At 31.8% G+C, this 23,639-nt stretch overlaps 2 protein-coding genes, 1 long non-coding RNA gene and 1 pseudogene across 4 annotated transcripts; 2 read left to right on the top strand and 2 right to left on the bottom strand.

Moving 5' to 3' along the window:
* Positions 1-304: 304 nt before the first annotated feature.
* On the top strand, positions 305-3,345 carry rl (Mitogen-activated protein kinase rl). Its single transcript, XM_040722921.2, has 6 exons — positions 305-975; positions 1,055-1,175; positions 1,261-1,498; positions 1,978-2,229; positions 2,288-2,455; positions 2,704-3,345. The coding sequence occupies exons 1-6, from the start codon at positions 879-881 to the stop codon at positions 3,034-3,036; spliced, it is 1,209 nt and encodes a 402-aa protein (XP_040578855.1). The 5' UTR covers positions 305-878; the 3' UTR covers positions 3,037-3,345.
* An 85-nt stretch (positions 3,346-3,430) lies between these two features.
* LOC121127521 (uncharacterized) lies at positions 3,431-5,950 on the bottom strand. 2 transcript variants are annotated; one of them, XM_040722920.2, is made up of 6 exons: positions 5,647-5,950; positions 5,511-5,585; positions 4,316-5,449; positions 4,090-4,267; positions 3,832-4,004; positions 3,431-3,773 (listed from the first exon to the last, which is right to left on the bottom strand). In XM_040722920.2, the coding sequence occupies exons 1-6, from the start codon at positions 5,776-5,778 to the stop codon at positions 3,549-3,551; spliced, it is 1,917 nt and encodes a 638-aa protein (XP_040578854.1). In that variant the 5' UTR covers positions 5,779-5,950; the 3' UTR covers positions 3,431-3,548. The 2 variants fall into 2 exon arrangements, with proteins under 2 accessions (XP_040578854.1, XP_040578853.1); XM_040722919.2 differs by having other exon boundaries at positions 4,090-5,449; positions 5,647-5,948.
* Positions 5,951-10,959: 5,009 nt separating this feature from the next.
* On the top strand, positions 10,960-12,434 carry LOC139906999 (uncharacterized). The gene is made up of 3 exons (XR_011783291.1): positions 10,960-11,643; positions 11,695-11,834; positions 11,897-12,434. It is a non-coding gene; the product is annotated as an uncharacterized lncRNA (long non-coding RNA).
* An 8,779-nt stretch (positions 12,435-21,213) lies between these two features.
* On the bottom strand, positions 21,214-21,940 carry LOC121127741 (histone-lysine N-methyltransferase SETMAR-like; annotated as a pseudogene).
* Positions 21,941-23,639: the final 1,699 nt, after the last annotated feature.

Here is a 23,639-nt window from a genome sequence, read left to right on the forward strand (position 1 = left end):
ATTATTATTTATCTCCTCCAGAGCATTCTTCAAATTATCAGGGTTACCATGTTGATTTTCGTTCTTTTTTTTTTTTTTTTTTGCAACATACCCATTCTACACTGGATTTTCATCATTAGTTATGGTTTAACCTAGTATTTCTATTAACCTTGGTTTATACATTGTTCAATCCTATTCAAGAATGATGAATAGCTATAAAGATAGCTAGGACCGTCCACGACTGAAGGACCGAGATATCGTTCCTTAGGACCGTTGAATGGTAAGAAAGATCAGACCGATAAAAAAAAAAGACTATTAGGCAATCAGTTCTAGAAATGATCCAACAATACATGGCACCTATATATTTTTTTCTTCTAGCTATGGGAGCATTTTAAATTATTAATTATTATATAGATCCATGCAATTATATGGTGGAGAAATAAAAACAAGTTTCCTATCAATAATAACTAAGTAGCCATAAACTACTATGGATTGAGATTCTATATACTCTGAAGTATCAGCTACTCCTGTTAAATCCTTGACCATGGATCAGATTCAGTGAATTTTTATAGTGCTAAAGAGGGGCGGAATAATATATTATGTAATAACAATTTAAAGAATAAAATGCAATCCCGGTTTGACGTCATAACTAAATAGAGAAGAAGGAAATATAATAATAAGAAGAGAAGAGAAAGAAAGAAAAAAAAGGAGGAAAAGATGTCGGAGTAAATCAAAGAGAGAGAGAGAGAAAAAAAAGCAGTAGACGTTATTTTTTTTGCTTTTGTTTCAATCTTAGCGAGTTTCATATGTTATTTACTTAATAAGAATAAAGGAGATCTTTGTGGCTGCCTATGATAGAATATATGAAAATAAAATAATAATTGGGAGATTGAATCAACATGTCGGAAGCAGGAGGAGCAGCCTCGGCAATCGTTGGGGCAACCTCTGCAGCCCAAGAGAAACTTCCTCAAAACAATGGTGAAGGAACATCCGCGGGTAGGTCATTAGATTACTCCTAGTTACGTCGTTACTTTATATTGCCATTAAATTCCTATTATGTGTTTTGTATATATAGGTGTAGTGGAAGGAGCAGAGAGTCTCGGAACGAGCGAGATCGTACGAGGACAAATCTTTAATTGTAAACCGCGATATGTGAACCTACAGTACATTGGAGAAGGCGCCTATGGAATGGTTGTGTACGTTTCTTCTTTTCCCTTCTTCCTCCAATCCAAAATAATACATCCATCCAACAGTCCATTCATGTTTTTCTCTTCTCCTTAGGTCTGCCTATGACAACGTTACAAAAGCTAAAGTCGCAATTAAGAAAATATCCCCCTTTGAGCATCAGACCTACTGTCAAAGGACTCTCAGAGAAATTAAAATACTAACGAGGTTTAATCATGAAAACATTATCGATATCCGTGACATACTTAGAAGTGAGTCATTGGATCAAATGAAGGATGTATACATTGTTCAGTGCTTGATGGAGACTGATTTGTATAAACTCTTGAGAACGCAGGTATAAATTTACTCGGAAGATGGCATGACTAAATATGTATTATTTGGGGGGGGCTGTTAAATATAAAAATAAAAAGAACCATGCATTCTTAAGATTTTAAAAAATGGAAATTGCGCCAATATATTTTCAAGCTTATGGCAATAATTATTGAGGATCCAATATTGTACTATGTGCAATGTGTGATATTTTTACTTTGATTAAAACTTGCAGAGTAAAAAAGCCGCCCATAATCTGATATTTGCAGCCCTGTATTAAATGCTTCCTAATTTACCAGAGAGATTCCTTATTAATGGAGAAGATGTATACATTATTTAAATAATTACTCTCACTAAATGAAAAATAAAAAACTACCTCACTATGAGCAATTAAAAAAATATAGACAAGTTTTGATAATTATACAATAAGTAATTCTTCAATTAAGGTACAAGATATTCAGGATAACTATTATTAATACACTTGCATTTCTCCCATCATTTCAGAGACTAAGCAATGATCACATTTGTTATTTCCTTTACCAAATTCTTCGAGGGCTCAAATACATTCATTCTGCCAATGTTTTGCATAGAGATTTAAAACCTTCTAATCTTCTTCTCAACACAACATGTGATCTTAAGATATGTGACTTTGGTCTCGCTCGTGTTGCAGATCCTGATCATGATCACACCGGTTTTTTGACAGAGTATGTTGCTACAAGATGGTATAGAGCTCCAGAAATCATGTTGAACTCCAAAGTAATTAATTAAATCAAGGAGATTAAACTATGACTATATTTTATGTTTAATATTATAGGGGTATACCAAGTCTATTGATATTTGGTCTGTTGGTTGTATTTTGGCAGAGATGCTGTCAAATCGTCCTATCTTTCCTGGAAAGCATTACCTAGATCAGCTTAATCACATTCTCAGCATATTAGGATCCCCTTCTACTGAAGATCTCAATTGTATTATTAATGAAAAGGTATGCGGGCGCATTATAATATATTATAGGGGCAGAGCGAAAGTGTAACGAGTACAATATTAAAGTTTTCAACATAGAAATATTTATTATTACAATGTTGCATATTTCCTTACATTTTTGATTAAATATCAATTAATAGTATTTTAGGATACAATTAAGTTTGAGTCATAAATCTTAGTTGTGTAGTAAGTAAGTAACTTGTTACTCCTTGGCTATGATATATACTCAATATATTACTATTTTTGTAGGCAAGGAACTATTTGAAGTCCTTGAATTTTAAACCCAAAGTTGCATGGCAAAAGCTTTATCCTGAAGCAGATTCAAAAGCTTTGGATTTGCTTGAGAAAATGTTGACGTTTAACCCCCATCGACGCATCAAGGTCGAAGAGGCACTGGCTCATCCGTATCTAGAACAGTATTATGATCCTGCTGATGAACCTGTAGCAAAAGAACCTTTCAAGCTGGAAATGGAGCTGGATGCGTTACCCAAGGAAAAATTGAAGAAACTTATCTACGAAGAAACTGGTAATTTTACTCCGAGACCTCCTGTGGAGGATGAAGTGGAAGAGCCTATGCAATAAGCCAATCAAACCACTTCTCGCCACTGTAGCGTCATTCCCCCATTCATATATATGTTACCAGAAAAGAGAAAGAAAGTTGTGTCTGGTGTGTACATTCAGAGAAAATTATTATCATTGTAACACTTAAGAAAAGTATATCTATGAAAGAAAGAATTATGATTTTATGTTGCTTTGATCACGGAAGACAGAGTTGTTGATAAATCTGTACCAAGTAAAATAAATAAATATATATATATATATACTGTAATAATAATGGATCGTTCGTAATGTTAATCATAATATGTGAAATATAATTTGTTTTTATAATAATCACTTAGGAAGTTCTTTCCCGCTGATCCTTATAATTGTAATAACGTACAATCCCCCTCTAAAATGAAATGCATCCTTCCTATGCTTCATTTTTGGATATTGGCTATATTTATATATAATACGTAAAAAGATTTTTTTACATGGAGGAACATAAAATGGGTCATGATTATTAAATAAGTTCCGTGCGGAGAACAAGGCTCATTTTATTCATCGTCGCTCGAACCCTCCCCGTCAGAGTCATTACTACTCAAAACGCCATCACCTTCATTATCATCATCACTAAGGCTACTGATGGATGAAACACTCTCAATGTCTTCCTCATCATCTTCTTCCACTCCGTCATTTTCTTCCTGACCTTCTTTGTTTGGCCGAGAGATCGTACTACTACTACCAGGCGCACTTTGTTTTAATGTGAATTTATGAATAACCTACTCAGTAGACAATAAAAACATTTTAGTAATACAAGATAAATCATTATTAGCTTACTTGATCAAGGGACTCATCCGCGATAGTTTTATTATGTTTAAGTCTTTCCTGGAATTCATCTGACAAAACTGGCTCTGACTCATTTTCCTGCAAATATGACTCCATGGAAGCATATACATCATATTTACGTCTTGACTGAAGTTTCCGTCCAATTTTTTGAAATGCATCAGAAGCTAGGAATATATATATATATATTTATTTGATTGATCTTCTTAAGGTGAATTTATAGTATTTCTTCATAATGACCAAAGCACTTACCCTCCTCGTACAACTCTTCCTTTTGCATCCCGAGACAGCTAGACTTGTTTACTTCCTCATAAATATTCATAATATCTTGAAAGTCTGGGAAGTATGAATGTTGAAGAGAGGTTTTGATTCCTTGATTGATAACTTTACAAATCCTTTCGTTGATTTCAGGATGCCTAGAAATTTGAGTCTTGAATTTTTTAATTTGGCGTAACCCTAATGTTGTAAGAGAGGCTACCTGGCTTTTCCATTTGGGTAGATTGTCCTCTAGTTCAATTATTTTGTTATATATTGACATAAATCTCCGTTTGTATTTGTACATTAGAACATATGTAGATTCATCATCATTGGAATCGATTTCTGCCAGCTCTAGTCGTCGGATTTCCTTCCCACATTCCTCCAAGGCATTTTTTAACTTTCTTAAATGAGAATCATTTATAGACTTATTGATACTCAGTGAAGTAGCCTTGTCCTTTTTTAAACCATTATACCTTGTTTCCTTCACAAAACAGTCTTCATCATCCAGTTCCAAAACCGCAGGTGTCTTTTTTTGCTTATTCACAATAATTTTTGATTTAGAGTCACAAGTCTCCCCTGAAGGGGTAGCTTTACTATTTAGGTTCTGTGAGGATATCAGCCCAGGATCTCTACTCTTAGAAGAGGATTCACTTTCCAATACGATTCTTCTCTTATTACTAGAAACGCTTTTATCGAAAATGATTTTCGATATAGAGTCTCTAACATCACATGAAGGAATTTTGCTACTTTGATCCTGTGGGAATGCAATTTTAGAGGAAGACGCACATTCAGATTCAAGTTTCCTCTTTTTACTAGGAACACCTTTCTCATGACTTATGTCTTCAACACATTTTTTGGCCTCCTTATTTAAAGAAATAGTTTTTAACTTATTTTTAACTTCCTCGACATACTGATCGACTTTATCAGAGTTCAATGATAGGTTCAGAGTTAACTGGAGTAAAAAAGAATGAAGATGCTTGGGTATTTTAGGAGTGATGCAAGCGGCTTCGTAAGCTGCAGTTAGAGATTTTTCAATATTTTTGTACTTTTCTAAACTGGACTTGAGGGATATTTGGACTTGATTGAGGAATTGTTCAAATGCATCATGTGGGAGGGATATCTTTTGTTCAGATGAATGTTTTGAAACCTCTTCCGCCTCTTCCTCATCTGATAGAAGATCGATTACCTCACTAAATTTTGGAGTAAATGAAGACATGGACTTCCTGGCAGTATTAGGACGCTTTCGTGAGGGATGAGGGACATTGGAAATGAAAACTTGTACCTCGGATGGCTTGGAGCCAATAGAAATATCGAATTTATCACGAAATTGCTTCGCTGTCACACCTAGAGTCGGCTATCAATAGGAAAATCTATGTTAATAAATTGAAGAAAAAAAAGAGAACTTCACTTATTACTTCTTCTTCTTTGTCCAGAGCAATGACATCCAATTTACTAGAAGCATTCGACACTCTATTTTTCGTCGAAATGGACTGAAAATATAAATAAAAGCAATGAATCTGGAGTCAGAACATATACATTTTTGTCACTTACGGAAGGAGGCCTCTCATCTTCGTCAGAGTCCAATACAATAATCTCGGATCCACGATTTTCTTTCCCGTGCATGAAGAAAAAAAACTCCTTAAGGGATTTGCAGATGGAATAAAATGTTTGATTTGACGTCATAAGTAAAACGAGGTTCCGTGAATTAGTTTTCCTAGATAATTTACATCCCTGGTTAGTTTTCCATACTATTTCTTCGATTACCTTTACCTTTGTGCAGGAAATACTATATTACAGTATTCCCTACTTTGTGGTACCACGCAATCTTTCCTTTTAAAAAAACCAGGAAAAGTCTGAAATATTTTTGTAGGAAAATAAATATCAAATATACTAACTGCTATTTATCTCTTATTTATCCAAGACTATCATTGACATATTATTACTCCACAATTTTTAAAATGATTTACACAAGGAAGGCAATATAACTGGAATAGTACGAGTAGAGGAAATATTCCTACTTCTCTTCAAAAGTAGACTATAATGTGAGTTCCATTTAAATTCTAGTGGCATCCATTTGTATTCTTTGAAAGATAATTTAGTTAATCATAAAGATGATTTATTATCCATACCAAACGCCTGTGTTTTACATGGTTGTGTTCCCACATCACATTTTAACCACCAGCTCCCAGCTAATCCCATTCTAAGACAAAAGTGGATTCATGCATTCAGGATTATCAAGAAGATTAAAAAAAGGTTATAGTTGTATGCTCGCCTCATTTTCGTCCCAATGATTTCACTTATGAGTCTTTGGATAGGAATCCCAGTCAGTAGAAAGAAAAAGAAAATCTCAGATGGGAAAGTGTCGAAGCCTCGCTTAAAAGAAGATGCTGTTTCTTGCATTTAGCCCCAACTTACCCAGTTATGTATCAACTTCTTCAACATCAAGAAGATCATCTACGGCCACTTCTCGCTTTGAGAGAGATAAAAAAATGATAGATTCAACGTCTAAAGCTTTTTTCGAAGCTGAAAAAATCCCTCCATTTGAAACTTATCGCTTCTAATTGAAAGATAATTCATGAATCTGGTTACCATCTCTTTTTTTTTTTTTGTTTGTTTGTTAAGAATCACTTATTGATTCAAGAACGGTCTAGTTGAAAGTCACGGTTTCTTTTTCTTCATTTCCGAAGGGAACATTTCTCTACCCATCGGATTTCAAATTCTTACGTAATGTAAATTATTTATGTTTAGCAATAACTAAAAAAAAATTATATTATCGATTTTTTTCTTTAAATTGACAATTTAAAAGTTGTAGAAAAAAATACATTCATTGTGATAAGTAGTATTTTAAAAAATAGTAGGATTTTAAGCGAAAATGAATAGAAATATCAAGGTGCAATCTTCTGAATCAAATGAAATAACGACTTGATTTTTTTGAAAAACAATAATGCAGAAGTAATAATGAACTAGAAGAGAACGTGTGGAATCCCATAGATGATACTAATTGTCTAGATAAATGTAACTTTACAATTTAAATCATTGTGCATTTATTTATTTTTTTCTAATTAGTAATCATCTAAGCGTTTCAGATTGTGATAGAACTGCATATTCAGTGTTTAAGTTTAATCCAATGATTTGTAACATCAATAAAAACATAGAATTGCTAAGTTATTCAAATCAGCAAATTCTATTATTGGGGAAATATACATTTTATAGTTAAATATTATTTTGGAAAAAAAAAATATCCAAATTTAATTCCTGAGTAGTGAATCAGTCCTAATTAAAACCGATCCAATATATATATAAATATTGGTCATCTTATTATTTCTATGAATAAATTTTGACTATCATATAAAAATACAAATATATTGCTACGCTTTTAATGAAATATTATATAGGATTTCAATATTATGAAATATATATAATTAATTCATTTAAAAAAATTGTTGTTATAGTCCGAGAATACCTAAAAGATAACAAGTTACTATCAACTGATTTCGCGCTTCTTTTTGTGTTTGTTTCTTTTTGGATAAAAGGTTGCGAGATACGATAAAAGTAATGACAATGAGTTCTAACTTCTAATATCAGGAGTACAAGCTCCAATTGTAACTGAGAAGGACACATGGAACAAAATGTTACTAATTAAGTTATGGACTCTCTCTTTCTAAAGATTACATATTTTCTATTAGTAATTAGAATCTAATATTATGTATATACCGGGTGTAGAAAAAGTACTGAGACCTGCCTCTTAGTACTCATTAAAAAACTTTATTTATTTTTAAAAATTTAATACTATAACAATGTAAATTAATTATGAATCTAGACCATCATTTAAACAGTCATAAGTTTCAAAATTAAAAAGTTCATTCGATGCCCGGCCCATACAACATCTGTAGACAAATAATTCCAAAGTATTTTTGATATAGTGCAATAATTAATAGCAATTTATTGGTGTTTTCAAGTCTAACCAAAAGTAGGATACTTGATACATCAGAAGGAGACATGATATAGGGTAGGTGGAAACATGGTACAGGGTAGGATTATACATGTTCAAACGAGAAAAACATGTAAAAACTGTCATTTGTTATATTCAGCCATATTTTTTACTTTTTATTACAGTTTGTCAGGATAAAGTAATTATTTATAATTACATATATAAGATAAACAAATAAAACATTTACAGAAATAGAGTATATTTAATAATAAAAAAAAAAAATATGTTTTTTCTATTTACTGTGATTGATACTTAAAGTATAACTTGAAATTACATAAAAAACAAAACATAATTAAATATAATATATTTATATATATAGTACGAGTATATATAACAAAAAGTGACAAGTCTCCTCCGTAGTGTTGGAATCAGAGTAAATGATGTGAACTGAATATTGAAACTTATAATATATTACATTTAGATCTGTACTTTGAAGTGGCCAAAGATTCTTGGACCAGAAGTACATGTTGCTACCCATCTACTCTTGTACAATATTAGATGTATGGGCTGGAGCCCCGTCCTGCTGAAATACGTACGATCTATGGGACCACATTTTTCTTCAACACCATCAAGTAGTTGGCTCCAGTTAACTGGCATCCAACAGGGAACCAAATTGGAGGCATTTTCTCTACAGTTGATGCCACAACGCCCAACGGAGTCACAGAGACCAGATGCTTGGTCTTGGTGACTGTCCTGATGTTGTTTTCAGCCTTGCCAAGGCATACCACTCGATCATTTTCCTTGATGTAGTCGAGTAAGGTATTTTCATCAGTAAAAAAAACCCTGACATCTTCATTGTTGGGTTGACCTTAAAGGCCTCCATGATGTATTCAGGCTTCACTTTGGCGAGTCTTCCACACTTGGGGTTGTCCTTAAGGTCGTCCCCATTAGCCAACCGATTTCTGACCCAACACATTGTGGCATTTAAGGCGCAGATTTAATTGTCAATTATGGTTCTTCTTGCCTACATTGCGAAATATAAAGAATTGTTGTTTACAACATATACATCAATCAAAGGCTTAGTATCTAAGCTATTCCAAAATAATTGGAAATCTTAGATTTAATGAACAGCATTTATTCAAAACTGTTTTTTTAAGAAGGTCTCATTGCTTTTTCTACACCCGGTAGTTAACATTTGAATGTGAAAATAAACACACACACAAAAAAAAATATAACACGTGAAGTAGAAAGTAATGAGCGTTTTTTCACTTTAATTTGACAATAAAATTAACTTAGTTAGGATTATCCTATTTAGATGGTTCCAAACGGTTTTTTTGGTTAATCTTCTGTCCTTGGTAATTGAATGTACATGTACATAACCTACCGGTCCAACTCGACTATTTTCTATTATTTTTATCGACATCCATATTACAAGAACAGAATCTTTGTAACTACCGCTTTGCTGTTGCATTCGATACTGTATTGGGTCCAGCACAGTATCGAATTTTTCTATTTTTACTTACTTTTTGGAACACTGTAACATACAACTGGCTTATACCCACCCCCCAAAAAAAATATCTTTTTTTTCTAGGTTGTAAGCACTGTCTTTCATTTTGATCATTATGATGCCAAGTTTGAGCGCGAACTGTAGACCAATTTGCTTGCAACAGCTGGATAAGTCAGTGCCCCTCTCTAGTCTTCTACAATTTTTACAATGAACGAAATTATTGAACAAAGAGTTTGTCTTAAATTTTGTGTTGCAAACGAAATTTCATGTGCTGATGCGTTGAAAATGTTAGAAAAAGCTTTTGGTGAATCAGTTTCATCAAAAACCCGTACATAGGAGTCGTACAATGTGTTCAAGGAGGGACTTAATATCGTCAAAGACATGACGCGTACTGGACGACCTTCGTCCTTTACCACCGAACTGAACATTGACTCAGTGAAGGAAATTGTGTTGAAAAATCGTCATACCAGGTTAAGGGAGTTATCACATTGCCTTAACATCTCTCACGAGTCAGTTTTTACCATTATGACTCAAAAGCAACATCGAACAGAGCCACGGTTGTGAGCGAATTCAATGCCAAACACGCAACAAATACCATCGATCAAGCACCATATTCACCGGATTTAGCTCCATGTGACTTTTTTTTGTTCTCCAAACTTAAATTGTAACTCCGTAGAACCCACTTTGAGTCTATTGAACCCATAAAACAAAATTAGTGGAAGGAACTAAAGGCCATGCCAAAAAGTGCCAATAGTTGGTACGTTGGTATATGTGTTTTACATAGGAAGGCCACAAAATAAATTTTAATTATTAAGTATGAAATTCGTGTTTTATTTAACAATTCCCTGTACTTTTTTGAAAGAATGTAAGTCAATCCAACTCAGAGTATTTTAGCCAAAAACAACAAGTGTCGTTTGAACAATTATTTTGTAGAAAAACCCCTGAGTAATAATTTGACGGGTTAAAGGGATGAAAGCATCCCTGGGGGAAGTGTGTAGAGTTAAAAGGAGACTATGTTCAAAAATAAAGATTAAGAAAAAATGTCTTGTATCTTTGTTACGTCGGAAACTTTTCAACCCCCCCCCCCCTGCAAGTACATTTTTTAACTGAAGGTATGTTTCTTTGTAAATTTATTTCGCATTGTCTTTCAATCCGTACGGATGCATATCATGAGTGCCCTTTCGTTGAAAGATAAGCTAAAAATCCTTCACGATCTGTCAAAAACAGGATCAAATCAAACACGGGTTGTCCCGAAATGGAGAGTTTCAAAATGACTTATTTATATAAGTATAAAGAAATTGTGGTTATTTATGTACTTCGGATATAAGAAAAATCTGGATATAGTCAACTTCTCATGTGAAAAATTGCAGTTTCCGGATTTCACTTTATTATCAATTCTCATATTTTTCATTTTTATTGCTATCAGTAAGGGTGATAATTTTGGTAAGAATAGAAAAGCGTGCGAGGAGAAAAGAAGAATTACTTATGGCATCATTGATTAAATAATATACATCTTCTTCTATCAATCATGAACGTTATCATTCCCGCCTTTATTATTCAATATTAATATAATATGAGATGGTGATAGTCGATAGAGAACTGAATAAAATCCCCAAAATGGCGTCGCCTTCTGTCTGGATTTATGAAAATGGAGGCCCAGGAATTTGGAAAATACTTACCGGATGAGAAACAGATGGTTTGTCGGATTTGTCGATATAAATGTGCCTTTAGTCCCCTGTCTAGAATTACACGCCACTCATTATCCTCATCTCATAACAAGAGTATGGATATTCATCTATAAAATCAATTTGACGATAAATACATCAAGTTAGACTTTAACTTTGATCTCACAACGATGCTTATTGCATGTAATATAACCTTATCCATTGCTAATCATCTACGTTCAAAAAATTTATGGAGAAATACAAGGGTAAACATATCCCTTCCCAAGGAACCATCATTAAATTAATGGAGGATGTTGGTACTGATGTCATATATAGAAATACATATAAAAATGTTTTGAGTCATCCACACCAAATGATGATCAAGTTATCAGTAAAAAGTATTTACAAATATCGAAATGGAACTCTGAATTTTGTACTATCTCACAGTAAGTATTCAATTTTTTTAAATCTAACCATAAAATATGATTCTATTTTAGCTAAACATATCAAGAATTATGATACACAACTCAGTAAAGGGCAAAAACAACTGCTTAAATGGTCACAACAACGGGGGTAGTAGCTTTGGATGGTTTGCAACTAGTTTGTCTGAGACTACTTACTTCGCTTTAAGACTTGGGTATGATAATTAGGTTTTCCAATATTACATAGTCAATAAATATTACTTTTTTATCACTAAAGGCTTAGCTATGGTTGATGGGCTCCAAGAAATGGTGTTCAGAAAACTCATAAATGGCAAAAACAACTGTTTAAATGGTCACAACAACGAGGGTAGTTACATTGGGTGTTGCATTATAATTAACAATTGTGTATATCCATCATGATAATAGTATGTTGTTATATAAGCATACCTAAGTAACGGGGAAAAATCTTTTTGGATGCTCTTAATAGGGAGTAATATCGCCGGACATTACTACATAATTAGCTTTTGCTCTAAATCTTTACGATGAATTTATTTATAAAATTTTTTTATTAGTATATTTATTGTCTAATTTTATGATTTTGACATTTACTTTATTATTAATAATTAGTTAGATCTCATCGGTAGAGATATATCTATCCTGTGCACAATTGTATATAGCAACTTCCATATGAAGAAGAGGGGTGATTATCTTTTTGATTAAACTCCTCGTCTCGCTTGTGTATTGCAACCTAAAGTTATGACATATTAAACTGAATTCCGATGTTAAAACAAGAAAAAATTATCTGGATCAATCTATTATTTCAATATTTATATTTATAATTTATTATTATTAATAGTTATATGATTTTAATTGTTTAATTTTGTATATTTAACTTAAATGTTTAATGGTTTATTTTTAGTATGTAGATTATATTTAATTTAAGCCTTTTTTTTAAACTTGGAACTTCAAATATATTTTGAAATACTCTACTTTGTCGTTTCATTAGCTATTATTCTGAGAATAAGGTTCATAATGAATTACAATTTCATGGAGTGTGACGTTTTCAAATCTACTGTAACGGATAAAAAACGTCGAAGTCAATTATACGTAGTATATCTTCATTAAACATTTTGCTAATAAATACATTCGTTATACCCTCAAAAATCATAATAAAGCAGGCAGATGATAATCACATCAGTATTTTAAACAATGACACCATATGTCTTTTTTCCCCCCTCCTCCTTGCACCTAAACAATACAATAAATCTCTACAATATTATCAACTATAGCTATCAGTAATAGCTTACCGGTCCAGCCTTATTGAATTATGTAACCTTGTCCATCCGCCTCAAAAAATAACAAGGTATTTTTTGTAGATTTTATGTGAATGAAACTTATGTTATCAAATAATTAAATGTGGGATTTTTTGGGAATTTCCTATAGGTATTTTAGCTTGAGAAATCCCGGGATCCCGAAGGAGAAACATTACTATATATACAAACAAGTAAAGCCATTTAATGATGCATTAATTTCTTATTTATTTTGCATTTGTTTCGTTATTTCTTTTTAAATAAATTACTGCATGTCATACTTGCAAAACATTTAATTTATTTATTCATGTGTAGGATACATAATTTGATGAAGATATTTATATTAATCGTGAATTATTTATCGTTTAAAGAAATATAGTTAATTGATTAAGTACGTTCATGCATTGATATTTATGTAGGACTGTATATCCATTTGTACTCAATGAAGACATATTATAGTTGTCTTGTCAACATAAAAGCAAGCTAGAGTGATGTTTCTTAAAATTATGTCTTTGTCAAATTTGTATTTTTCGACGAATTATCCTCAATTTCTAGCAACAAATTATTCTAGTTATTTTTTTGGGTATGTCGCAAAATGGACTTTAAATATCAAAAATGAATCGTCACAATAAGAAAATGAGAAATTGAAATATATTATTTGAAAAGAACCATATTAGAGCCAATATACCTGTGGTCTATTGAAATCTAAACAGTTCTATGGGATTACCATAAGACCAATTAAATAATATAACGTAATCTTATGTAATTAATAGGTATTTATTCTCTAATTTCTCACGTGTACATATCTTTACTCATAACACAATAATAATACTCATGAATACTGATAGAATGTTCTAGTCATCGTCAGAGATGTTCTCTGACGTCAGAGCGTCGTATAATTAGGGATGATGCGATAGCTCACGAGCCGAGCTCTTAACATCTATCCTCACAAGTTCCTAATTCAATAATTAATTAAGGAGGAGTGATTAGAATTACCTCTTATTAGTTACAAAACAAAACAAACCTGAGCTAGCTTACGTACAAGTTGAGAAAGAAAATTACAATCGAACGTGATTGATGAATTTCCATTTTTGTACTCCAAGCAGTTGGGCTGGCAACTTCTACGCCGTTATCAAGTCTGAAACATTGTATAGGAAGAAGGGGTCTATCAAAAAGGCCAAAATAAATCAGCCCAGACCAATCACTCTAGTCCATAAGGGGCTATGCAAGAGATCTCGTTGTTTCACACCAGACTGTCCACATAGCTACAAAAAAGGAGGCGGAAAGAGCCTTGTGAGGATGTAAAGGCTTCTTTTGACACCAGCAATGGAAAAAAATCCTTTGTTGTTAAACTCTAATAAATGAGTATTTTGAACTCTTTTTTTGAGAATATCGCCTGGATGCCATCACCTTGGACTACAACTTTTGGTTTCATGTCAAAGGTAGGGCCTGCAGTGTCCATAATCCAAAGACAGAGGCCCTCAAAGTAATTGTCAGCCAGCACTGGGACGCCATGACAGAGGACTATATCTGTATCGGGTCCCAGGCCTATCACTATCGCTTAGAAGCAATCATTGCCGCTAAAGACGGTTACATTAATTAATTTTCTCCTTTTCTTGATTTAAATTGTTTTTATGCTGACGTACAACATATCAACTATGTAGGTATACGCAACGAAGTTTTCCATGGAAAATACCAATACATATTATAAACATGTTTTAACAACAAACAAACCCATAACTTTGAAAAATACAAAATGCATACTTGACCTTCATGAAAAGTACGTAATATCATATCGTTTCTCTAATGTCTTTTTTTTAATAATCTCATACCATATGGTACAGAAACATAATAGGAGATATCATTTCCTAAAAGTATCCTTAGATCCTGTGATAGTCTACTTACAGCTACACTTGAGTACCGAAAGATCGTTCCTAATAATACGTATTTGTACAAGTAAAAATTATGAGAGTGTTCTAGTTCAAACTTAATAGATTAATTCATAAATTTTATTTGTCAATTCAGTGTGTTTTTAACAACTCTAAAAAGACTACTCTTTATGTAGATTTTTTGCCTTGTATTGAATTTGTTCAATTTAAGAGCAGTGACGGAGTGGAATAACTTTAACAAGGCAGGTCATGTGTAAATGAATATAGAAAAGTCTATTTAAAAAAATTAATTATTTGTTAAGGGAATTTCAGATCTTGTTTTGAATTTTCTGTCTAATTTTATGCCCTTTTAACTTTTGTCGTCCTATAAAATATAAAATAAAGTCATTTTGAGGGTATCTTAGAATATTTGATCAATAAATAACAATGCAATCAAGCGTGCGCGTCATATTAAAAAAGAAAAGAAAAATGAATCTATATGTATAAAGTTGTATATAAACACTTAGTAAAAATTAGTAATGGGACGATTTAAAATAATTCCAATGCCGGTTCCAATGCCTTTACTATTCTTTAATATTTTATATAATAGTTAAAAAATACCATTTTGCTATCAACGTCGTCCAAGTGTCCTTTTTTTTCAAAATATGACCACCCTAAATAAATTATACTCACCCAAAAAGTTAAAAAACAAGTCTCAATTGATTTAATTTTGGCCATAAGTAGTAAAGATAGGATTGTCAGTAATTCGAATAGGACTAGTCTGATATAACACAACGTAAGGAAAGAGGGGACCCAACCCCTCGACGATAACCCCCTTTAATTTATATTGCTGGCGAACACCCCTGTTCTTTTACCTCCTAGCATTTCCCTCCCCGAGCCATTTACCTTTCGAACCCTTTATTCACATCCTTTTTTATCATTATTATTCAGAAATAGAGCCAGTGAACGATAGAAGATCATAATCATAAATGAATTTCATAGTTGTTAGGAGCAGTTGTTGGGCGATGCTTCTTTTTAGTTAGAATAAGAGAGTCATTACAAATTAGAAGACGGAAAAATGATCAATAAATATTTTATGTAAAGGTGAAACTATAGGACTCTGGATTTGAGATAACCCTCTCGTTAGAGAGGCTCAGTCAAAATATATAAAATGACTTGAATCCTTGAGTATTGATGGTTCTTTTTTACATTAATGTCTATGCGACGATACGTAGTGGGCATTTCTACTCAAGTACCATGTTTTCCATTGAAATCTGAACACTTACAAATTCAATAATACATTAAGTTTGAGGGATTGAAATTAATTCACTTTTCGATATATTCAAGCATAAGCAATTAGTAACTAAACAAAATTAACCCAAGTGAAATTGACATAGCTCAATGGACAACGTACTCGGGAGAAATTATTTTCTTGACCTCAATATGCGTTGGTTAGGGCCCCATCATTCCTGAAGAAAGAAATAAACTTTCTGTATTGTATGTATATGGATTTTATACAAGATTCCTTGGTCAGATCGAGTGAATGTAATACCATAATATTTACTTATGCTTTATCAGTTTATTTAAAAAAAAGAGATAATATATGATTTTTGCCTCAATCTTTGGGTAGCTCTCGACTGCCTCTTACAGTTGCGTTCACAAAAACGAGCTTTTCGATGGTTATAGGGATTAAAACAGAAAGGAAAAAATGATTTTTGAAAAAAAAAAAAAATCATAATAATTGCTCGTAACATAAATTAGATAGTAGGCTTTTCATATCCCAGATGATCCCAGTGATAAGTGATAACGTCAAGAGAAGTCCAATACATCCCTAATACCTACGTCATTAAGTTAAATTAATAATAAGGTTTTATGGTTGTTAAAAGATTGAATGTTTGGTATTATGAATGATATGTATTTATTGTAATAGGTGGGGTAAAATGCAGGGGGTAGATGGTTTCGGGGAGTGAAGTCCTAGGGATAAAAGGAAGGGAGGAGTGGGGGGTGGGTACTCCCTTTTGAGGGTTCAGGAAGTAAGAGCCCTAGATCCACTACGCAAATACATTCATATATGATATTTTTCCTTACACATGAATGTACAGACGGTGGTAATTTGATCATTCTGATTTAATTTATGTATTATAATAGAGTGTCACATCTGTAATGTGGTGAAAAAATATATGATTATCATATCCAGTTTTGTGGGCTACCGGAACACTGGAGAAATAGGATATTAAATTATTTGTGAAGAATAAAGGATGGAAGAAAGTTTACTACTCAATTCCAAATCTCCTTCGGAATTATTTAGTTTTTTATGCCTCGCAAGGATTGTGGTAAACTTTTGAATGCCTTTCTAGATTGTCCAACTGTGGGTATTTTAAAATGCTTGGTAAAGTTAAATATAAAAAGGATTAGAAGATGCTAATACTAATGTTGTCAACTGAATGGTTTTGTTTGGGATTTCCAAAAGGAATGGACAAGTCTAATTAGAAATTAAGTCTATAGATTTGATTTTACTCAACTTTTTTGCCTAAATAGGAAGCGAAATAACAAAAAAGGATTTATAAACATAAAGAGAAGTTCTTCATCAAAGTACGGTCTTTTGAGAATAATTCGTGGACTTTGGATGGACGACAAATCAAGTGCCTTCCGTCAAATTCAAGACACCACTAATTAAAGACTTTTAATAGGATTTTTATACAGTCTATAATTTAAATTTGAAGTATGGTTTTTGTATTTTTAGCAAATTATTTTAGTCTTTTTGATGGTGCCGATTTATTTTTACCTCATATAGTGTTGACTTTATCAGTTTCACTGACTTATTATATTGTAAATATTAGTAACAGTGGGATATAATCTTACAACAAAGCTATAATTTTCAACTAGAATGTTTATTTATGCATATATTCTGACGTAACTGCTTCAGTATCTAAAATTAAGATTCCACGGGAAAACACAGTCTAAATTGATGCAACTTTGAGCACAAAAATTCAGGTATATAGCCCGAAATGGGCTGGACTGATACAACACTACGACCATATAAACACATATAATATTTTTCTTTACACACAAAAAGAGGTAATTTGATCATTCTGATTCAATATAATATGTATTATGATAGAGTGTCACGTCTGTAATTTATCATATCAATAAAATACATGATTTTGCCATTAAGTCAATAGCTTATGTATTCTAAATATAGTATTCAGTCAATATCCAAGGAATAATGATTTGACAATATGTCTTTTTTTCTCTTAGTTTCAGGCCTCCGATGTATATGAGACAAATATATTTTTTTAAATTATAATCTTCAAAGCTCCTTCTTCTCTTTTCCTCTAGTTACTTATACTGAGTTATACATATAGTTTTGCACAACTCCGAATAAAGTTCTATCTAGAGATTGGAATATAAATTTATTATTGAAGTGGGAGTATCTGCACTAAATCTTGAACAAATTTTGAGCTCATCTTGATCCCGCATCAGTTGATTTTTTCCTAATTATACAGGACTTTAGATGACTAATAAAACAAATTTTCGTTTGTTTTCATTTTTAGTCAGTTGTTCACATGGACAAACTTTTTTTGAACGCGAATAACTCTACAATTAATTATGTGAGATTGCTAAAATTGATGGCATATAATTTCCCATTATTCAAGAATTCTAAATTATTGCGGTTGGTTTATATTGGCTAATTAATAGCAACTATGGGGCCGTATATAGAAGATTAATTTTTTCTTTATGAAGTAAAATTGTCACGATTGTTTTTAATTCATATATTCAAAGAATTGAATATATGTTGGCATGTAAGAGTTGAAATAGGATAAATGTTAGCAATACCAATAGTTTTAAATCGTACCACAACGGATTTAATAGCAGTTTGAAATGTTTGTTTTGTTTCGTCATACTGAAGTTTTTTTTTCCTTATCAATCTATTTCTTAAACATCTATTATGGAAATATGCGTACAATGTACATATACAACGTTATAACGTAAATACAATAATTTGAATTAATTATTCTTTTATGTTGTATGTACGAACATAAATGGCATGATCTCAACTGTAGTTGTAATCTTTTTAGAAATCATTCTTTTGAAATAAAAGGTTTCGTGTTTTGGATAAATTTTTTCCTCTTTCTTTATAATCACTGAGGAGGTTTCTCTTTCTAATTTATTTTTCTATTTTATGTACCGTGCGTCTGTTGCGTCTTGGGACCATTTATATCAAAGAACATTAATTATTCTAATTTTTCTTATCCTTCAAATAGGTAATGCATGAAGTCAACAAGTCAGTTTTGAGACTTCAAACTAAATAACTTGAAAAAAATGACTTGCGAATCAAGTCTAGTATGAATTGAAATAACTTGTGACTTGTCTTGAAGCGATAAAATGAATTTTATGGGGGGCTATGATAGGATCGGAATTGAAAAAAAAAATTTTTTTTTGCTAGTCCTTTAAAAAAAAATCCTTGTTTTTGTCTATCGAGAAGGAAGATCCATTTTATTCTATTATTGAGAATGGTTTAATTTATTTGAAAAATAAAATGTTCCAATGATTCTTTTATGGTAGTTCTTCGAATGTTATATCATTCAAATAAAAAATAATTTCTTACAAATAATAAAAAACTGAATACATAAAATTAATTATGCATGTTAATCATACTGGAAATATTAGCTATTTGTTGAAGTTCTTTGTAAAATTGGTATGACTAAAATACTTAGTGTATTTGTTTATCTATTCTTTTATTAAAAAAGTATACTATGATATAAAGCAATATTTCCCAATATAATATTTTAAATAATAGTTAAAAAGTACAATTTTACTATCAAGGGCGTCCACAGGATTATATTTACGAGCCTTGGTTAATAGAATTGTTTTGAAATAAAAAATTAAAAAATTGGATTTTTTTTTTGGAAAAATATTTGAAAAATTAATTACAAATATTAAATTTTTGAAAAAAAAAAAATTTAATATATAATTTGATACTTAAAATATTTTTCAAAAATCTACAACTATTCACAAAACATTCAGTTTTTGGTAAAAATATTTCTTTTACCCATGGTTATTCTCAAAAAATAATTTTTTTCGAAAAAAATTCCAAAAATCATCAGTTGTTCTCAAAAAAAAAAAAAAAAAAAAAATTGGAAATTTTTTTTAATCAAAAATTGAATTTTTCTCTGAAATGTTTAAAATGTAATTTTGAAAAAAAATTGACATTTTAAACATTTAAAATTTAGAAGATACTGGGCTATTATTTAAATTTTTGTAAAAAAATTGACAATTTAATGAAATTTCCAATTTTAAATTTTCTTGTAAAAAGCCAAAATTTCATCATTTTGAAGAGGTTATTTTTTTTCATAATTTAGAAAAGTTTTAAATAGTTAACCACCAGTAATAAATGTGAATCGGAATCGCAAATTAAACATTATTTTCCCGTTGTCAATCCTGATTCCAGAAAAAAGACCACAGATTCCCTATTCAAATTAATCGTCATCACTAGTATTTTGATACATAACTACATACATTATCTTCTAATGAATTAATGAAAATCTTCAGGAATATTAAAAGAACTAATGTAACTCATCGCGCAGTTCTGACACTCATTTAGAAACAATTTTCCGGTAGAGCCAGTTTATATTAGCATCATGAGTTATTATACTCGGATCCAAAATCCTTACATTAATGTTCAAAAAGTCCCGAGTTGAAGGCCTTCCTTTGATATGATTTGACTATTTGTGATAATACATTGGATATCTCGTAAGGGAACACATTGCAAGCCACAGTAAACCGATGGATCAAGCATGGAATAAATTCACATGGGAGTAACTTCCATGACATTGGCTTTGAAACAAGACTTATTTCCTAACATTGCTGGTGCAACAACTGATGCACATCCTCTCAAACCTTCCCAACGTAATCCATCCTATTTAAAAAATGAAATCTCTATTTCAAAAATATATTCACCTTAATTTGTGGCTTCAAGTACTGGATTTACTAATAACTCTTGCTTAATGTAGCCTGTTTCAGCATATCCAACCCATACATGTTACTGAGCATATTTTGTCACACCAGTCGTCTCATCTAATTGAATTGAACCCCGATTTTAGAAGTTTTAACCTTTAATAACTTGTTGTAGGATATCATTAGAAATATCTAAAACATGCCATTGCAGCGTTTTTTCGGTGTAGGTATTTTATTCAATTTCTTTGAGGCTTCTTCACGAATAACCTATCGTACCATTTCTTATACTGTTATAAGGAGGTTTCTTTTCTTTAGCGGATATGAGTGCAACTTCAAAAGATGCTTTTACTATTTCACTATTATGAAGGAAAATACTACAACTAGGATTCCTCTTTGTTTTTAATTTTTTTTTTTTTCCTTGAAAGAAATCAACGTTTTTGTTTTTAGAATATACATTATTATTTTTGAAGTGTATGGGGATTGCGTACCAAGTCCGTGCTGTACGGCGGATGAACCATCAATTCGACGTTGTTCACGGTCAAAAAGGTGATGGTTTGAGCAGATGTGTGAGAGCCCGCATTGTCATCGTGAACAATGATTCGTCTTCTCTTGTTCGTTTTTCGAATTTCTCCAAAGACTTCAGGCAAAGAAATTGTGATGTACCACTCAGAATTGACCTTCCTACGATGGTCAAGTGGAACATTCGCCACATGACCAGTTTTGCCTAGAAAAAACAGGCGACTATTTCCTTCGAAGTGCTTCTTCCACGAACAACTTTGGTTAGATTTGGCTCGTCTTCGAAGACCCACACGGTCGATTGTTGTTTTGTTTCGGGCTAATACGCATAGATCCATGATTTGTCACCTGTGAAGATCTTATAAGCGTCTTTTGAAGCACCGGCATTGTATTTTTTCAACATTTCTTTGCACCAATCGACACGAGCCTTCTTTTGAGCGATGTCACATAACGATCTTGTATTATCACTTCACGCACGGCATCCATGTTCTCTCCCACAACGGCCGTTTTTGGACGTACATTACGGAATTCGTCTTTGAGCGAGTGTGGACCACGATTGAATTTATTAAACCAGTTTTTCACAGTGCTATAGGATGGTGCTTCATCGCGATACAAAGATTTAAGTTCATCAATGCACTCTTGTTGTGATAATCCAAGTCGAAAGTTGAAAAAATGATTTTTTCCAAATTAATTTTTTCAAGTCACTATAAACAACACAAATGATAGTCGTACGTCAAAACATTCCGAGTACGATTATGCTACAAAAATGTCAAACTTACCAAAGGAAATGTAAAATTGCACCTGGCAACCCTTAGTGTAGCCTCGGCCAGAAATATATACAAGAGCCTACCTAAGACACCGAGAAAGTTTCAAATCTTTGTTCATAATATGTAGATGTAAATCAAGAGCTCATGTAAAAGTCTATATATTTTTGTTTTCTAGTGTTTTTGCTCATAAAAAGAGGGTTGTATTGCATACAAAATATAAATCTGAAATTGAACATATTCATTACAAAATATAATTTATATTTTATCTAAATTTTTTGAAAAATCTTATGCTAAGTATAAAATCTAGTCTGGGCCTGTTTTAACGCAGCCACAGACCTCGTGCTGACTTTGAGGATACAAATATTAAGATTTGTTGACATATAAATTATTATCTTAAATGTGCCCCCTGGTATAGGCAAATATACGCTCAGAAGTACATGTACCACAAGCTGGGAAACCATGATATAGAATGTAAAGAAATATCAAAAGCTCAAAATTTAGTATTTCAGGATATCTTTATTTTTCATTTTATCAATCTAAACAAGAAAATAACTTTCAATTGCTGAAAAAAAAGTTCCTTTATAGACTCATAAAATATGTAAAATATATACTAAAAAATATTTTGATCTAATTCAATATTGTGGATTATAAGTATATCTTTCCATAATATTGAAACAACTTTGCTCTAATTTGCCTCATGTTATGAGTGTTTTAGTCCTAAAGATGTGTAAGTAAATAAATTTACTCTTTTTGTATTGCGTATCCCGCGCAAATAATTGGATTTGTAACTTCATTTTTAATACTGATATATATGTAAATGATTGTCTCATATATTAGTATCAAATATGCTTCCAGAGTTCCTTTATTCGAAATAAAAAGCACATGATAGATCCTTGATATGCTTAATAGAATTATCTTTAATGTTGTATTTAGGTAGTCCATACTTACTTACAATAATATCCTCATGGTATTTCCATTTATATAATTTTTGATAATGAAAATTTCCTATCTTCTTGCTCAGAGCTTGAAATTAAATATAGTAGGATTTGTTCAGAGGGATTTAGCCATGCGCCTTTCTCCCCAAGTTTCAATTCTATAATACATAAACCCATTACATAAATACATAAACTAAAATTAATTATGTCACTGAAGCCATCAACATTATATCTTTTCTAGGTTCCATGAACCATTAGACAAAGAAATAGAGATTTGTGAACAGTTTCTTCATTTCTTCAACTCGGCAGAAACCAGGGTCAATCTTTTAAGCTTTCATCCACAACAGAATAAATGCATCATCTCTATAAACAAGCTAAAAGAAGAAGCTATTCTCCTTTCCGTTTCTTTGATATGGGCGGTACAATGACAGTTCAGGCTTCTTCATGCAAATATATACATAAAATACTCTGTTACTTCAATTTCCTAGGTATATTAGGACCGTATCTAGTATAATTATGGTAGATAAATAATGACTCTAATATATGCATATATCTAAAAGCACGAATTAAAGAGTTAAATGTAGAATAAAAAAATGTATCACTAAGGATAGAAGAGATTTAATAAGCCCAATGAGTAGAGTTTGTCAGAGAAAAATTTCAAAGGAA

Source organism: Lepeophtheirus salmonis, chromosome 13 (genome assembly GCF_016086655.4).
Source record: "Lepeophtheirus salmonis chromosome 13, UVic_Lsal_1.4, whole genome shotgun sequence".
NCBI classification, from domain to species: domain Eukaryota; kingdom Metazoa; phylum Arthropoda; class Copepoda; order Siphonostomatoida; family Caligidae; genus Lepeophtheirus; species Lepeophtheirus salmonis.

Coding starts and splice junctions, on each gene's coding strand:
- rl (XM_040722921.2), top strand. CDS start 879: ATGTCGGAAGCAGGAGGAGCAGCCTCGGCAATCGTTGGGGCAACCTCT. Junction 1,176..1,260: donor GGCGCCTATGGAATGGTTGT/GTACGTTTCTTC, acceptor TCTTCTCCTTAG/GTCTGCCTATGACAACGTTA. Junction 2,230..2,287: donor AAATCATGTTGAACTCCAAA/GTAATTAATTAA, acceptor TTAATATTATAG/GGGTATACCAAGTCTATTGA.
- LOC121127521 (XM_040722919.2), bottom strand. CDS start 5,778: ATGACGTCAAATCAAACATTTTATTCCATCTGCAAATCCCTTAAGGAG. Junction 4,005..4,089: donor GGAAGAGTTGTACGAGGAGG/GTAAGTGCTTTG, acceptor ATATATTCCTAG/CTTCTGATGCATTTCAAAAA. Junction 3,774..3,831: donor CGGATGAGTCCCTTGATCAA/GTAAGCTAATAA, acceptor TCTACTGAGTAG/GTTATTCATAAATTCACATT.